The following is an 18,318-nucleotide window of genomic DNA, read 5'->3' as shown; positions in this document are numbered from 1 at the left end:
AGAACACATTGCCTTAATAAAATAATTTGTTCCATAAAATTTAGACTTTCCTATTCCCTTCAACTGTTAGTATCATTCCTCCCACCCTACTCTTGTAAACTTAATAATCTTTTGTAATCTACTGACTTTGTACTTTTTTATGTGCATTTATTCTGCATATACTTATATATGGAGAAGTTGTCTCCTTGAGGGTAGGACCTAGAACGTAGTAGATACTTAGTAATTTCTTGATGATTTTTGATTCAGTGTATTACGTTAGCTTTGGTAACTAAATTTGCCCTCTCTTCTGCAGCAAAAAACAATATGAGGAGGAAAAAAAGAAAGCAGATGAAGATCTTAGGAAGTCTGAAGAGAAACCAAAATTTAAAAGAGAAATTGAGGTGAGGCCAAAATTACATACAGGCCATTGTTGCAATTTTTAAAAATGATTTTTCAAAAGTGAGAATTTTATTTTTTAAGGATAAGAACTTGGACTATCCATAGATCTGGAGTTTAGACCATCTTACTACCTGACCTTAGTTAAAATCCTTCCTGTACATTTACTCTGTGTAACTTTGACTTTCTGGGCTTCAGGTTCTTTTTATATAAATAGCTGGAATTGGACTAGATTGCATCTGAGGTCTCTTTCAGCTTCAGATCTATAATTTCGTGCCTTAGGTGACCTTGCCCATGTCTCTTCCCTTTTCTGGGCCTCAGTCTGCTCATCATTTAAATAGATATAACAATTCCTTCCCTCCCTACCTTCCAGGGAGGTAAAGATTAAATGTGTAAGTACTTTGTAACTCTAAAGCAACTGAAAAAATGCTATTTAAATTCAAAGTGTTATATTCATTGTCAAGATTGCTAGTAATGGTTGTCTGAACATTGTTCCTAAAATTGTAGTATCATTTATCTAGTAATAATAAAAGTGATATTTCTAGAAATGCTTTCTAGCTTTAGAATTTATATAGTGCTTACAATCAGCCAAGGACTGTGCTAAGTGCTTTATAATTGTTATATCCCTTGAGCCTCACAACAAGAAGTAGGGGCTATTGTTATCCCCATTTTGTAGATGAAGAAACTGAGGCAAACAGAGGTTAAGTGACTTGCTCAGGGTCACACAGCTAGTAAGTATTTGAGGCTGGATATCACCTCAGGTCTTCCTGACTCAAGGCACAGAGCTACCATTTGTAATAATTCTACTAGTGCTGTACTGGTAAGTATTCCAAACATTGCATACTGGGAAGGAAAGTAAGACTCTCAAAAAGGGGGAAGTGACTTGCCCAGGGTCACATGGCTAATTAAATGACCCAGGACTGTAGCACCAGTACGATATTCACAACACCAATGGGGGCCGTGAACATCCCAGCGCAACTCTGAATCGCGAAATACCATATGGAAAATAGAACCAAAACATTTATTCAGACACCAGAAAGCTAAATCCATCATAGTAATGGAAATCTATGCACAATAGCAATGCAGAGGACAACACCAGCCCCAAGCCTTCCCCTGCTTCATTAAACACAATTACAAATAGGCTTCCCTTAAAAAAATGCACTTCTCACATTCACAGCCAGCTGCAGACTTGCCTACATCCTTTACTTCTAACTGCTTTCATGACTAACTTCCTCTCAGCCCTGCTCTAGTTCCATCCTTCCCATTTGACCCATTCAGCAAACTCCTCCCACCACTGGCTCCATGTGACTGAAACTCATGTGATTCAGGCTTCCATGTGACCCAGGTAGGTCACACGGGTCTATTAATGAATAAGAAAGGTCTTCCCATTTTAGATCACCATTGCAAGACCTCATGTCTTTCAGTCTATGGCTTTTTCCACCATGCACTTATTACATAGGTAATGATTCATATAAATTTATTCATTTATTTATCTATCTATCTATCCAACCATGTATTAGTCATTCATCATTTAGTCATTTATCTATATCTGTTTGTTCATTTGTTTAGAAATATTCCATTACTTTAAAACAAAGGAATCAAATAGATTTTCTCAGATGTAAAAGAACATTTTTGGTCTTTTCTTCCTATTTTCCTGATGAATCCTTCAGCTCCAATCCATTCAACAACCATTTATTAAGCACATACTATTTACAGAGCCATATGTTGGGCAACTGGGGGTGCTTTATGATTATAGACAAGAATATTTGTCTTAATGGAGATTACAGTCTATTGGGGATCTAAGATGTCAATATGGACCACTGTAATCCCCAACAATTCATGATAAATATGTTAGAAAGATGAAAATAAAGTAGGATATTTGGTTTCAGAGGAAGAGGATGGCTAGGGAATTGGGGATATTTTCTTGAACGAGGTAGAATTTAATTTGAGCTTTGAAGGATGGTTGAGGAGGAAGACATCAGTTAAAGAGGCAGAGTAGGAACCTCTGGAGTTAGGGAATAATGTGAGCAAAGACACAGAGGCAGAATATTTCAGAGTATATAAGCAAAAGAAACGCTGTCAACTTTGGCTACAGCACCCAGTGTGGCAATAGCATAGGGCTGTATAGTAGGGTAGAATTAAATTGCAGAGGGCCTTGAATACCAAGAAGAGAAGTTTACACTTCACTTGAGACAAGAGAGACACTAAAGATATACTTTTTTTAGCAGAGGTATTATCAATACCTGAGGGAGTAGGGAAGAGAGCATAGGGAAACTTGAGGAAAACTCTGATATTCCTTAATTAGTCTTGCCTCCAATGGTAAGTGCATTTGAGATGCATGTTTTATATCTCATGACTATAAAGAATGAACAGGAAATTCAAAGTCAGGTATTTTTTATCTTCTGCAGACACTATGCAGTGAATTCCGGGAACAGATGAACAATGGACGACTCTTTTGCACCAGGGAGAACGACCCTATCCAAGGTTTTGATGGCAAGCATTATGGGAACAAGTGCTCCATGTGCAAAGCCTTCTTGTGAGTATGAAGAGAGGCTGCAAGAGCTCTGCTTCAGGCTGGGGAGACACTCTAAGGAGAGTCCCTTTGGATAATACAGACCTTTATTCCTATTCTCTAATTTCTCATTTCCTACCAACATTCTTTGCCTGGAAAAGCAAAACCTTCTCAGCATTGATTTATTTTCTTTATAAGCACATATTGGAATCTGAAACTGAAGGCAGTGCTTTGGTTCTATTGCACGATAGCACTCTAGACTAATATTCAGAGAATTTTTGAAACTTAGAAGCTCAGACTTTTTGTCTTTTATTTTAATTTGTATTGACAGCTTTTGGTTTTAAGTCATTCTCATTTCTATATATAGACTCCCATCCTCCCTACCCATTGGTCCATCCCCTGTCATTAAGAATAAAAACTAGAAAGGAACAAAAGCAGTTTCATAAAACCAACCATTAACTGAGACTGACAGTATATGCACTATTCTAGAATCATAGCCCCCCACCTCTGCAAAGAAGGGAGGGATGTGTATTTTCTAGACTCTAAGACCAAGTTTCTTTGTCATTAAAATTACAATAGCATTCAAGGCTTTCCCAAGCTTTTCGTCATTCTTTCCATTTGTATTAGTGTAGTAAGTAGTGTAGTCCTCCTGGTTCTGTTTCCTTCAGTTTGAATTGGATCACACACCAAGCTCTACATGCTTCTCATATCCATAGTGTTACTAAAGAACACTTCCCCACCTCCCTCATCTCTGCAGCCACCCAACACATACTCATGTTGTATTTGGGGTTGTAGGTCTCTTTTTTCTTTCTGTCTAATGGGTAATTAGAATTGTACTGACTCAAATATTATGTTTATTCATGCTTTGTAATCATAGACCCAGACATTCCCACTAGAATGATTGTCTCTAGACTCATATTTCTCAGTCACTGCAACAACAGGACTTGTTCAGCTGCATCTAGAGGCATCCTATTCTGTCCTCACTCCCATGTTTAATATCGCACTCGATTCAACACCAAATCCTGGAAGATCACCCACTGACAGAATGTAGACTAACCACTGTCTCAAATGTTTGGCCTGAGCCCTTTCAAACATATCCCACCCTAATCCTCTGGTGTTATTGAATGGGTGAATGCTCTCTGGGACTTACCCAGGGGACCACACCTAGATGTACTCACACAGAAACATGAATTAATATACATCTTGTATTTGTGTTCACAATGCATGGGACATCCCAAAGTTCATACAAACATACATACATATTTAAGCTCCACACACTTGGGAAATTCTTCAGATTTACAGTTAGAAAGCTAGAGATATTCTTCAAAATGTTCCTGGAAGTTGTCACCAAACCTACCTTAAAAACTTGGACCCCAAATTCTAAGGTCAGGGAAAGGTCCTTATGCTTTTCTTAAAATCCCGGGAGAGAAGTTGATGGGGTTGATTTCACTTAACAATCAGATAAGAGGCTATTTTACTTCTCCCACAGTTGCCAACCCCCAACTTTCGGTACTTCTGGGTCTCAGGATGAAAATGTCCTAAAAATAGATTCCTAGAACTGAAGACTCAGAACCAAATCTTTATCTTTCAGAATCTTGTAGTCTCAGGCCTTTTAGATTCCCAGAACTTTAGATCCTTGACCTTTTTAGACTCTTAGAAATACAGAACTTGAAATATTTACTACTTCTAAATTTTTTTTTAAATCACCTTTAGATTTTCAGAATTTTAGAGTTTCTAAACCTCAAAGTCTAAGAAGTAGAAGTGACCTTAAAAATGACCTAGCCCAACCACAAATCAGGGTAGAAATTGCCTAAGCAACATCGTTGACTGAGAGTCATTTGCTTCTTGATTAAATACCTCCAAGGTAGGGAAAGTGAGGATTGGCAATGTAAGTGGTTGAACAGAGCTTAATGTAAGCTGGCATGTATATAGTGCTCTAAGTTTTGCAAAGCACTTTACATTTGTTAACTCATTGGATCCTCACAATAACTCTATGAGGTTGGTACTACTATTTTCCCCATTTTGCAGATGAAGAAACTAGCACATGGATGTCAAGTGACTTACTTTCTTAACGACATACAATCAGTGTCTAATGCAGGATTTACACTCAGATCTTCCCAATCTCAAGTTCTCTTATTCACTTTGCCACCTAGTTGCTAGAACTAAGGTTGGGACAAATTTTGGGTCCCTATAACTTTTTCCTATTGCTGTTAGGTCTGCCCTCTGGGAACAAGTTGGTTCTTTCTAGATTCTAGATGGCTTCTCTTGGAGCGATGATTTATGGGGAGAGGTTGTGAAATAGTAAATATCTCACTTGAGATCTCATTGTTGAAAGGTCCTAATGGTGATCCTGCTAAGGGATGAGAGTTTAAAAGCAATGTTGAAGAGGGAGAAAAAAATGGTATTTCCATGCTTAATAGAGCTCTCTTTCTTTCTCTCCCCTACAGCCAAGCAGAAGCCGAAAAAGACAAAATAAATGAAGAAAATTTAAGGAATAAGAGAGAATCAGCAAACACTGACTCATTTGCGGTGAGTGACAACAAGCCACCTGGTTAGAAATCCCTGGGTTCTGACTTATGTGGTCTCATTGCAGACCAAAATACAAGTCACCTTGAGATCAGGGATGACCATCAATTCTGTGAATATATAGCCATAGTGTCATGGGATTTGGAGCCAGGACGGACCTTGGTAATCATCTGGTTTAAACTTCACACTTTAGAGCTGAGGAAACAGAGGCTCATACAGGAAAAGGAACATATTCAAGCTCACACAAGTGATTCACACAAGAGTTATGCAAGTGTCACACAAGACAAAATTCAAATTCAAGCCCTCTAATTCCAGATTCATGAAGGTGTTGTACTTTGTTATCCCTTTGAGTCTTAGGCAAATCTGATCACACACCTTACATTCCAGCCAAACCAGACTATGGGGTACTGCTCCTCAAACCTGTCCTAAGGCTTCCAACCATCCAGGATTTCCTTTGCTTGTCACTAGCTCCAGAGGCCTTATATGTACTTCTTAAAGCCCTGATCAAATGCCACCTCTGCTGTGAAATCTTGCCAAGTCCTGGCCCCAGATAGAAGATCTTTCCTTCCTCTGAATTAACATAGAAAAATTCATGGATCAGAAGAACTGAGGCTTTAAGATGATTTAGCTAGTCCAACCCTCTCATTTTACAATGGAGGAAATTGAGACCCAGAATGATGTGACTTGCACAGTCAGAAAAAAAAAATTATAATACATATATATATATTTTTTAGCATTTTAAAATTTGTAATAAACTTTTTCACAATCACCTTGGGAAGTAGATACTGCAAGCACCACTGTCCTCCATTTACAGCTGAGGAAATAGAATCTCAAAAAAATAAAATGATTTGGTCAAGGCCATATAGACAGTAATTGACAGAGATGGGATAAAGGCAGAGGAGGGACAAGAAAAAATGTAAAACTCTTGTAATTGCATCATGCTACCTTCCTCCCCTTGTCTATTTTTTTTTATACTTAGGAATGCTAAAAACTTCACAATAGTAGGAATACAAGTTAAACGGACTCTTGAAAAAAATTAATTTGACTTATGAGAGAGATACAGTTTAGGTCTAACTGGACTTAAGAGGATCTCTAACTTAGGGCCAACAGGTCTACCTACTGATATGAACCTTATTATTTTAGCCTTTTATCAAGTTAAAAAAAAAATTGAGGGGAAGTACACAGTTAGAAAAACAAACAAAAATATGTCAACCTCCCTCCTTTCCTGTGGATAGGAGCTGTGCAGTCCATACCGCAACTATATGAGGAATGGACGAATGGCCTGCACAAGAGAGAATGACCCCATTCTGGGACCAGATGGCAAAATGCATGGCAACACTTGCTCTATGTGTGAAGTCTTCTTGTGAGTACAATGAGGGTGTGGAATTAGGGGATCGCTAAAGTCCCTTCCAGACATAACATTCCATGTTCTGTGTCTTAAAGTCCATCCCATTTTTGACATTGTCTGTTCTAAATTCTAAGATGTCTTCAGTCCCTACTTTTTATATCTTAAGGTTCTTTAAGCTCAGACATTACTTATTTTATGTTCTAAGATCCTTTGAAATCCTGATACTCTAGGTTTTAAGATCCTTTCCAATTTTGACATGTGTTCTAAGGTCCCTTCTAGTTCTAACATTGCATGATTTGTGTTCTAAGTCTTTTCCAGTCTCTACAGGTTAAGATCCCTTTTAGCTTGAACTTTCCATATGTTATATTCTAGCTTTTTATATTGTAAGATTCCTTCCAGGATTACAATTCAAAGATATCTTCCAACTCTGACATTTAATATTCTAAGTTCTAAGACCCCCTTCTAAATCTGACATTTTGTTATTCTGATAATAACATTCTTTGAATCTATGAGGAAGATGTCTGTTTGGGACCTTAGGAAGTGCTAAAAAACAGACCTGGCTTGGAGAAAAATTGCTTTGGAGAGATTTATCTGGTAAATGGGTCTGCATATTCTCTCCCCTCTCCTCAATGCCTTTGGTAAAGGTTGTCTGCCTCTTTGGATGAGAAAATTATTGATTGTAATAGCCAGGCTATCAGCCATATAGGCTAAAAGGCCCCGAGTTAGGAACCTGTGAAAAGGGCAGAATTGTATCAGTGGGAGTGTTCCAGTGTATTGACTTTCAGCAATGAATGTTCAGTCTACAGGATCAGGATCACAAAAAAGTTTTTCAAACAGTCATGGGAGAGTTGAAAGGGCATTCACTGGTCATGGATTCAAAGACCTGGCTTATTCACTGTGTGATGATGGGCCACTCTGTTAAGTTCTTGAAGTTCCTATTTCCTTATCTGTCAAATGGGCACAATTATATTTGAGAGGAAAATGTTTTGAAAATCTTAAATTGCTAGAGTTATGGAAGTTAATAATAAAAACACAACTGTGAATTAGGTAATTAAAAGATATTATCCCTTGTTATGGATATAGAAAATGATGTTAAGGAAAAGTGACTTCTGTAAGCTCATATAGCCAGGATTTGTGTCCAAGTTTTTTAAATTAAAATTTAATATGCTTTCCATCAAAACTAGTTGATTGTGAAGCACAGCCCTAAGGGAATGTGGACTCTGTCCTCCAATATTAAACAGTCTCAGAGAACAAAGGCTGAGAGAATGTTGTGTTAGATAGTATATATTCCCTCATGAACAATTTTCCTACACTTGGACTGATCTTTCTTTGTCTCTCTGTCTCTTTTTTCCTCCTCTCTGTCTCTGTCTCTCTGTGTCTCTGTGTCTCTGTCTCTCTCTATATCTATCTATCTGTCTATCTCTCTGTCTCTGTCTCTGTGTCTCTCTCTGCAGTCAACAAGAAGACAAAGAAAAGGCAGCTGTGGAGGCCAGTGTAATAACAAAGAGAGAAGTTGATAAGGTAGTTACACCAACAATGCTGATAGTGGGATTATGAGAAAAGGTGGGTGGCATGAGGTTCTGGAATTGGGATTCAGAGTATTTTACTAGAAGGTGAGGAGATGGGTAACGGAAGGAAAAGTTAGTTTCTAGACAGAGGAGAAGCACCCCATCTTCTGAGAGGGCAGGTTAGGTTTTCTTTTTCAGACTCAGGGATTTATCCTGTTTGGCTGATGGTTGCTCCATGGTGTGAATGTTAGTCCATAATAACGGACCAACACATTTCAGCACCTTGACTCTTGTGGTATAATAGAAAGCTTTATAACTGAAGTAGCACATGTAGGTTTGAATCCTGTTCATATTCACTTTGTCTCTCTGGGTCTCCATTTTTTTTCCTTCCTACAATGTTGGATTAGATAGTTTCTATGCTATTCTGTGATTCTGGGGCAGGGCTTAGGCAGAGGTAGATCAAATGATCATGATCTAGAGCTAAAAGGGATCTCAGAGGCCAACTAACTGAACTCCACTTATTTGACTGATGAAAAAAATCAGGTCCAGATAGGCTAGAAGACTAGCTTCTCATATAGATTCAAAGTCATACAGGTAGCAAATATTAGAGGTAGAATTTGAACGCAGGTCCTTTGCCTCCATACACTATGCCACACTGCCCCCCTGAGTTGGTGGGTATGTGTCCTAAGGACCAACCAGAGAGACTTTTTCCAACTGCTTAAGAGATAGAGGTATCCTGGGATAATGGAAAGAACACTAGGTCTAGTCAGAAGCCTTGGGTTTGAGTTTTGTCATAGATTACTTTGGGCATCCAACTTAATAATTATGTGCTTCTGAATACTCATTTGTCAACTGAAGGGGTGGACTAGGTTATCCCAAAGCATCCTTCCAACTCTAGTTTCTATGAAGTATATGAAGCCAAACTAAAGAGACGAGTATCCAAGGAAGAGAAGAAGGTTGTTGGGGAAGGGGAGGAAGAGGCAACCAGGAGAAACCTTTACCCCAGCAGCATTCTCTTTTACAGAATCTGTGCAGTGAATTCCGAAACCAAGTGAGGGATGGTAAGCTCATTTGTACCCGGGAGAATTCTCCTGTCCAAGGCCCTGATGGCAAAATGCATGGCAACAAGTGTTCCATGTGTGCCAGCATCTTGTGAGTATTTGTGTGACATTCAAAGGGCATGACAAAAAACTCAGAACCCTAGCCTGGTGCTTGATGGAGCTAGAACTTGACTAGTATGTGAAAGAGCAATCAAGAGTCAGGAGACCTGGGTTGGAGGTCTTGTTCTATCACTAACAGACTGTATGATCTTGTTTCTTCATGTACACAATGAATGATGGGGCTGTATCAACTGATCTTTAATGTTTCTTTCAGTTCTGATATTCTGTATTTTCTGTAGTCTAAGTCTCCCTCTAGCTTTGATATTTTATGTTCTTCCAAAGATGATATAATAGAGGTTTCAAGGATTTAGTTTTTAACTAATTTCTATTTCTCAGTATGTCACTTCTTTTTTCCCTCCTGGAGAGCCATTCGTTATAACAAAAATTAAAAAAGGGGGGAACTTTTTTTTTTTAACAAAGCTAACCAACCTGTCTTATGAGCAATGTTCTAAGGCTTCTCCATGTTCTGTATTCTAAAACTCTGTCCAGCACTGATATTCTTTGTTCTAAGGTTCCTTCTGGTTTCTGACTCTTTAACTCATTACATTGGTTAGGAAACAACAATATAGATTCATTAATGACAAACCCTCCAAATGCAACCTGAAAATTAGCTCTGATAGAATAATCTAAATTAAGATGTGATAATCATTTAATATCACTTTTGGATTTTAATAAGGGCTGAAGCCTGAACTAATCAATCAGACTGCTTTATTTTGCTCTAAAAATGCTCTTTCCTATGTCAGCATTTTCAAAGACCTGTTTATGACTGGATACCTGCAATCAGAGTAATGGGATTCTTCTTATCTTGTATCACAGAGACATGCTATGCAGAGGAAACTCAGATATCCTGGGATTGTAAATTCCAGCTGACACTACTCAGTTAATTGTCTTGTCTCATTGTATTTACAACTTATTCAACTAAGAAAATTCCTTTCTCATAATAAAGTGTATTTAAGCCTGGTCATTCTTGGATCAGACAGTCAGAAGTTTACTTCTACTCCATGATCATGTATCTGCTAGCTTTAAGGGAATAAACAATATGAATTTAGCCTATTTGACTCTTTTAACCAAACTTTAGATCAACAGAGCATAACATTTAAAATTAAAACGCCTTTAAATAAGGCCTGTTTTCTATTGATTTCTACAAACTAGGACAGTAAGTATTTGTTTTTCATAGTTATAAAGTCACAACCAAAGAAAAAATATATATAAAAAAAAACATACAAATGTCAGCATGATGTGAAGTCACTTAAAGGAATTTTTTTTTTCTATCAATAGCTATTGATCCACAGAATGAAGTGGAAAAAAGACAAATGACAATCAAAGGTCACATACAAGGAAAAGATGATTTAATTAAATTTTAAAATTAATTTCAAGGAAAAAGTGAAATACTCAAACTAGCATGCTTTTTACATTAAGGAAAGGAACACACAATTGTGTGTGTGTGTGTGTGTGTGTGCGCATGTCTGTGTGTGTGTATGTGTATACTACAAATTGGAAAGATCAAAGGAAAGAAAGGTCAAAGAAGTGAAGGCTGGGTAAGAGGACAAGAGTAGAAAAGAAAGGAAACAGAATGACAAAGAAAGAAAAAGAAAAGGGGGGAGGAAGGAGGCTGAGGAAACAGGACAGAAATGGGCAGAGAAAAAGTTTAAGTGGATTTTGAGATGAAGATATTAATAATCTCTTCTTGGGACAGCATCATGTTCTCTTTTAAAAAGTGACCGTTGGCTATACCTGAAAACAGAATAGCTCAAATTTTATAATGCTTTAAAGTCAGTAAAGCACTTTCTTCACAACACCCAGTGAAATAAGTTTTAAAAATAGATTAACTCCTATTTCTATAGGATTTTTAATACCTTTCCTCCCAGAAACCTTGAAGAGTAGGTAGTATAAGTATATTACCCATTTTATAGGAGAAGAAACTGAGGTTCAGAGAGAACAAGTATATGTCCCAACATCACTTAGCATATATCAGAACAAGGGCTCAGAGTCTGATTTCAAATCAGGACTCTTCCCACACTGGTATACTGTTTTCTAATTAAATCCAATAAATTAACATAAAATATGAATTAGCTGATTAAATGCTTCTCATAGCTCTTGAAGTGTTTATCTTCCATCCTCTAGAGACTCTTCTTTGATGGAGGAAATTATTTTCTTACCTGTATCAGTGAATATTCACCAGTGTTACTCTTACAACTAGATGAAATCTTGCCAAAGACTCAGTCTATCCTGAATTCAATCAGACAATCAACAAACATTTATGAAGCCATTGGATACGTTCCAGACACTGGAATCAAAGCAAAATAGCTCCTGCCCTCAAGGAGCCTACATTCTGCTGGGAAAAGTGGTTGTTTGCTCTGGCTTTAAGCAATTTAGTAACTAGTAGTCTGGGGAAGAATACTCTGCCCCTGCTCTCTAAGGCAAGGTGACATTCAATTCAACCTCTGGCTTTCTCTCGTACATGCAGCAAACTAGAAGAAGAAGAAAAGAAAAACAGAAAAGAGAAGAAAAAAGTAGAGGGAGAAAACAAAGTTAAGAGAGAAACAGTGCAGGTAATTCCTTTCATACCCACTATCCCTTCAGCGTATCCTCAAATAGACTTTTTTGGAGACCAAACATCTTAACCCTAGGCCTTTTTCATCCATCAGGACAGTGAATACCCACACCTAAGAAATATGAAGTCTTGAAATAATATTCCATTACAGTGGTGGTGGTGGTAGAGGAAAGTTATACAGGCCCTCCAAAAACAGGCATGGTTATCTTTGAAGACACAAAAATAACCAGTAGAACTGACTCAGAGGGTCAAGATGCTTAGTTGTGTAGGTGTCCTTGAAAATGGAAACCAGTTTCAAATACTACACCCTTGCAGCTCTGTGTGGGTTTTTGAGGGCCTGGAATGAGAAGGGAATGTCTAAAACTGAATTCTTACTTTTGGGTTCTAGGATAGTTGGTTGTCATAGTGGAGTGAATATTAATCTTAGAGTTAAGAGTATGGCTTGCAATCCAAAGTCTTCCACTTCTGTGTGACTATTGGGAACACTTTCTCAGCCTTAGTTTCTTCATCTTTAAGATGGAGATAACAATACTCCTAATCCCTGTCTTATGTGATTGTTATAAGGAGTGTACTTTATAAACTTTGAAGTGCTATAGAAATACTATAACCATAATAATAACCTGTTATTTTTATTATTATTCCTACATGACCAGGAGCTGTGCAGTGAATACAGAAACTACATAAGGGATGGCCACCTTGCCTGCACACGTGAGAATGACCCCATCTTGGGCCTAGATGGCAAGATGCATGGCAATACATGCTCTATGTGTGAAGCCTTTTTGTGAGTATGGGCTCAGTTACTAATAGAACTAGAAAAAAGGAGGGATTGGCTTCTAGTGTTTGGGGTGAGGTGAGATTTCCTAGAATTGCTTATACTTAGTCTCTTCCATTCTCCTGGTACCTTGGCTGAAAGCAAAGATGATATCTTCCATTGAGAAAATCTGGGACTGTAACACATTGCCCCAGGAGAGAATAATGGAGACATTATTTATTAGAGGGAAGATAGACATCATAAGTTTCCTGTGAATGTTCTGTTATTTCTATAGTACTTCAGAGTTTACAGATTGCTTTTCTTCCCCAAACCCTGTGGGTAGAGAAACACAAAAATTATTATCATTTCAATTTTATAGACGACTAGACCGAGGTACAAAGAAGTAGAGGAATTCATCAGATCATGGAATCTAGTACACCAGAAAAGATCTTAGGGATCACTGAGGCTAACCCATTGACTTTGAGAAGCAGTATGATAGAGTGGATACAGTCCTGGAGTTGGAGTTAGGATGACTTCTGCCACCAAATGCTACTTGAGACATTTATTAGCAATGGGACCACAGACAATTCATCTAATTTTCCTAACTCATTTTTCTTTTCTTTTTCCATATATTTTTATATATTTCATTAAATATTTTTCAATTATGCGTAAAAAAATCAACACTCATTTTATAAAAAGTCGAGTTCCAAATTCTCTCCCCCTTGCCCTTCTCCTGTCCCTTGAGAAGGCAAGCTATGTGATCTCAATTACATATATGCTATTTTTTATAACCTGCGAAGTGAACATTATAATACAAATAGTAACTATCTCACAGTTTGTTTGGTTAGGATACAATTAGATAATATATGTAAAGCATTTTGAAAACTTTAAAGTCCTATATAAATATCTGTTATTGTTTTTGTACAGGGGGAAACTGAGGCACAGAATCAGAAAATGACTTGCCCAAAGTAAGGCAGTAAGGAAGTATTGAAATTAGAACCTGAACCCCATGTCTCTTGGCCTCAAGTTCAGCTACTTTCCACACCCTCGGATATTTGTTAATCCAAACTCTATGAGAGAATGGGTTTTGTCTTTCTCTAATATTAAGAGCTTTCAGAGACTATGGGTTAAGGAAATGTTGCCACAAGACAGACCATTTCCCTTCCTGAGCAATAGCCCTGTACTCAGATAACTCTTAAAATTTATTTTTAAGATTCATTTTTAAAAATTTTGAGTTCTGAATTCTCTTTCTCTCTCACACCCTTCCTCCACCCATTGAAAAAGCAAGAAACGTGATGTTGATTATATGTGCAAAATCATACAACACATATTTCCATATTAGTCATGTTCCAAAAAAAGTGAAAAAAAATTATGCTTCAATCTGCATTCAGACTCTGTCAGTTCTTTCTCTGGAGGTGGATAGTGTTTTTCATCAGTAAGTCTATCAAAATTGCCTTAGATCATTGTATTGCTGAGAATATCTAAGTCATTCACAGTTGATCACTATACAATATTGTTGTTACTTTGTACAATGTTCTCCTGGCTCTGCAAACTTCATTCTGTATCAGTTCATATAAGTCTTCCCAGGTTTTTCTGAAAGTATCCTGCTTATCATTTCATATAGCACAATTTTATTCCATCACAATCACATACCACAATTTTTCAGCCATTCCCCACTTGATGGGAATTTCCTCAATTCCAGTTCTTTGCCACTATAAAAAAGAGCTACACATCCCCTCCAACATTTGTAATTTTTCTTTTCTGTCATATTAGTCAATCTGATAGGTGTGAGGTATCTCAGAGTTGTTTGAATTTGTATTTCTCTAATCAATAATGATTTAGAACATTTTAAAAATATGATTATAGTTTTGATTTCTTCTTTTGAAAACTGCCTGTTCATATCCTTTACCATTTATCAATTGAGGAATGACTCAGACATAGTTTTGTAAATTTCATTCATTTTGAATCATAAAAAATTTGAGAAATAAGACCTTTATCAAATAAACTTCCTGTAAGTTTTTTTCCCCAATTTCTTGCTTTTCTTTCAGACAGATCTTCAATTCTGTTTTTTTTTTTTTCTCCTCTAGCCAACAAGAAGCCAAAGAAATGGCAGCTGCAGAGGCAAAAGTAAAGGCAAAAAGAGAAGCAGACAAGGTAGTTATGAAAACAATGTGGGTATGGAATGAAAGTTCTTGCTATGATGATCCCTCATGCATATTTCTCCATAGGGAAGTGTCTGTTCTCAGGGAAACTAGATAGATTTGAAGGCTGATCAAGCTCTGGAGGGACAGGTGGAAGCAGGAGGGAGACTGGGGAAGCAGACAAATTTGGAGAGAATGACAGCCTTCTCTTGGTTTTCCCAGGCTTTGTGCAGTGAATTTCGGGACCAAGTGAGGAACGGGAACCTCATGTGCACCAGGGAAAATGATCCTGTTCAAGGCCCTGATGGCAAAATTCATGGCAACAAGTGTTCCATGTGTGCCAGCATCTTGTAAGTAGATGTGCCTGGTTCCTAATAAATATGTGAGGAGCACTTTGGTAGAAATGTTACAGAGGGAGAGCATTCCATTTTAGAAAGACTTTGGGTTGTCCTTTGACCATCCTTCCAATTTCTTGATTCTTGATTTCTAAGTTATTTGCCCAGAGTCACAAAGCAAGGTGTGATGGGAGTGGGGTAGAAGAAAGGTTTGGTGATCAGTGAGAGAAATGGGGAAAAAAGAACAACAATAAATACGTTAAAAGTTGCACATAATGAAGAGAAGGGAAGATATAGGAGGAGTAAAATTATGGAATGATTTGTTATTATTTTTAAGCTCTCTCTGACATGTGAACACAAATGCATCTTTAAAAAAAACAGTCCTAAATGGACAGACATTAATGACTTCCTATTCTTCTCTTTCTTACTATTCATGTCTCAAGAATTTTGTGATGTTGATAAATGTTGAAACTATAATATATATGCATATATGCATACATGTTCATAATGTGCACATGTGCACATATGTGCATATGTATACAGATATACACACATACAGTCAATTGATAGGCAAAGGAGAATATGAATCGAAGATTAATAACATTTGATTCTAGATTTGTTTGTGATTTCACCAGAATTAGAAAATCTATGAGTAACCAAGTGTTCACTGTTCCTTTTAGATCATGGATGGAGGTACACACACACACACACACACACACATACACACAAACACACACAGATTATTAAGGACCACTGACTCATGGAAAAAATAATTGAAAACACATCAGTGTAACATCAAGTAAAAAAAAAACCCAAAACAACTTAATTTATTGATTTAAAAAATGTTTTTGCCTAAAGATATGTAAAATACCCAAATCTCTTGCTTTTTACATTGAGATGAAAATTGCATATTATGTATAATATACATATATATGTGTGTGTGTGTGTGTATACATATTTATGCATTATCCTATCTAGCTTAGGAGGATAGGAATCTATGGAAGTTTGGGGTCAAGGACAGAGAGTGAAAAAAATAGGAAAAGAAAGAATTAGGGGAAGAGAATCATTTGTTATTATTCAGTCATGTCTGCCTCTTTGTGACACTTTCTAGGGTTTTCTTGGCAAAGATATTGTTTACCATTTCCTTCTTCATCTCATTTTACAGATGAGGAACCTGAGGCAAACAGTGTTAAGTGACTTGCCTTAGGTCACACAACTATATCTCATGACATATTTGAACTCAGGTCCTCTTGACTCCAGAGCTGGTGCCCTATCCACTGAGGCACTTTTGACATTAGTTTCAGCCTAGAATGAAATAAATGAACATTTATTAAATAACTTCCTTGTATAATATGATATTTAAGGCACCAGAAATAAAAAGATAGTAGTGACAGTATTTCAGGGTTAAAAGCAATCACCAAAGCTGTCTAGTCCACTCCATACATCTACAGAATTCCCACAACATCCTCCAGTGGTCATCTAGCTTTTCCTTGAAAACCCATAGTGAGGGGAAAGCCCACAACATCTTAATTTTACCATTATACTTTTAGAAGTCTCTTCAGGAAATAATGTTTTAAAGTGCCAGTATAGAAGACACTGCATTGTGAGACCTCAAACTATATTATAAAATAATAATCATCACAACTATTTGTTACTCATTTTAAAAAATACCAGAAAAGAATAGAAATAAATAATCATTGAAGGGATCAAAAAGAGATGGGAAGGGAAAATGAAAGACAGGAAAGAGTTATATATATGGAAGGAGATCTAGAAATCTTGAAAGAAATAAATTCATTAGTTATATAATGAAATACATATATGTGTGTGTATGTGTGTGTGTAATTAGTTGTATAATAGCTTGTGAGAGAATAAAAGAAATGAGAGAGGGTGGAAAGGGAAGAAAGAAAGAAGGAAAGAGTAAAAAGAAATAGAAGAACATGAGAGAGACAAGAACATAGAGGACCAGAAAATAGAACAGAGAGAGAGGGAAGAGGAGCCAATGTGACTTCTTGAAGAAAAGGGATCAGCAGCCCTCAGGACACCTTGCTGTTCACTTCAGATAATCTCACTGTTCTTCAAACACTGAACTAAGCTGATTAACAAACTGCTGTGCATGGCTGATCAGGTGCTCTAGTTCTCAAACCTCCAGAGTTTACGAGGAAAGGCTAAAAGGAAACTGTTATCTAGGCTGTAGCAATCTTGCCTGGATCAGTGTTACCCTTTGGTCCTGATATAATCCCAGTCAAGCTGCATCTGACCTTGGGCAAGAGGTTATTGGAAAGGAGAGATTCTCTGGGAAGATGGGCCTGGGATTCAGCTTCTCCCTTTCTCTCCTTTGTGCAGCAAACTGGAAGAAGAAGAGAAGAAAAAAGCAGATGCAGAAAAAAAGGTTAAGAGAGAAGCCATTGAGGTAATTACTTTCACATCCTATCCTTCTTTCAACACCTGCTGGGACTTTGGGGAAACTCCCATAAGGAACAGCAACCAGCTGTGCACAGGAAGCCTCCTCTACTAACTGCATCTCATCTCTAGCACTGATGACCTTTACTGCCCATGGATCTTAGAAAAGTTAAGCCTTGCTCTTGTAAATGAAAGGAAGTTTAGTATAGTAGAACACTGGATGGGGAGCCAGTACACTAGGTTCATGTCTTAACTCTGCTACTTAATAAACCATGTGAACTTGTATAAGCCGTTTTCTCTCAACTTCAATTTCTTCTTCCCTAAAAGGAGGGAGTTTGGCTAGATGACCTTTAAATTCTTTTTTGCCCCTAAATGCTACTCAGTAAATCTTTCAAATACACATGTGCATAAACTTGCAACCCCCCCCCACTCCCTTGTTAAGGTAATATGCTTTTAACTTTGTTATTCACTAGTCCATAGAACTTGAAAGGATTTAGATGTTGTGTTGTCTGTTTCTATCATTTTGCTCATGTGGAATCTAAATCAGAAATATTGTGGTTTTTCTAAAAGTTGTTCAGGTAGTGAGAAGCAGAAACAGGATTTAAACCCAAGTCTTCCAGTTCCAGATCTAGCGCCTTTCTAGAGTTTCACATAGTACACGTAATGGATAGATCCCTGGACTGAAAGTCAGGAGATCTGGAAAGAAAT

General features: G+C 37.3%; 1 protein-coding gene across 2 annotated transcripts in view; it reads left to right on the top strand.

Annotated features, from left to right (window-relative positions):
* Window positions 1-18,318, top strand: part of SPINK5 (serine peptidase inhibitor Kazal type 5) — a 66,904-nt gene that overhangs the window by 21,174 nt on the left and 27,412 nt on the right. Inside the window, exons 6-16 of one of the 2 annotated variants that reach the window (XM_072631056.1) lie at window positions 293-380; window positions 2,784-2,911; window positions 5,335-5,416; window positions 6,649-6,776; window positions 8,216-8,282; window positions 9,294-9,421; window positions 11,897-11,981; window positions 12,637-12,764; window positions 14,822-14,888; window positions 15,098-15,225; window positions 17,554-17,620. In XM_072631056.1, coding sequence (XP_072487157.1) covers window positions 293-380; window positions 2,784-2,911; window positions 5,335-5,416; window positions 6,649-6,776; window positions 8,216-8,282; window positions 9,294-9,421; window positions 11,897-11,981; window positions 12,637-12,764; window positions 14,822-14,888; window positions 15,098-15,225; window positions 17,554-17,620 — 1,096 coding nt within the window. The remainder of the gene's footprint in view (window positions 1-292; window positions 381-2,783; window positions 2,912-5,334; window positions 5,417-6,648; window positions 6,777-8,215; window positions 8,283-9,293; window positions 9,422-11,896; window positions 11,982-12,636; window positions 12,765-14,821; window positions 14,889-15,097; window positions 15,226-17,553; window positions 17,621-18,318) is intronic. The other variant, XM_072631057.1, reaches the window with a different exon arrangement.

Source organism: Notamacropus eugenii, chromosome 1, assembly GCF_028372415.1.
Source record: "Notamacropus eugenii isolate mMacEug1 chromosome 1, mMacEug1.pri_v2, whole genome shotgun sequence".
Classification (NCBI taxonomy): domain Eukaryota; kingdom Metazoa; phylum Chordata; class Mammalia; order Diprotodontia; family Macropodidae; genus Notamacropus; species Notamacropus eugenii.
This window is presented reverse-complemented; position numbering and strand designations above follow the sequence as displayed.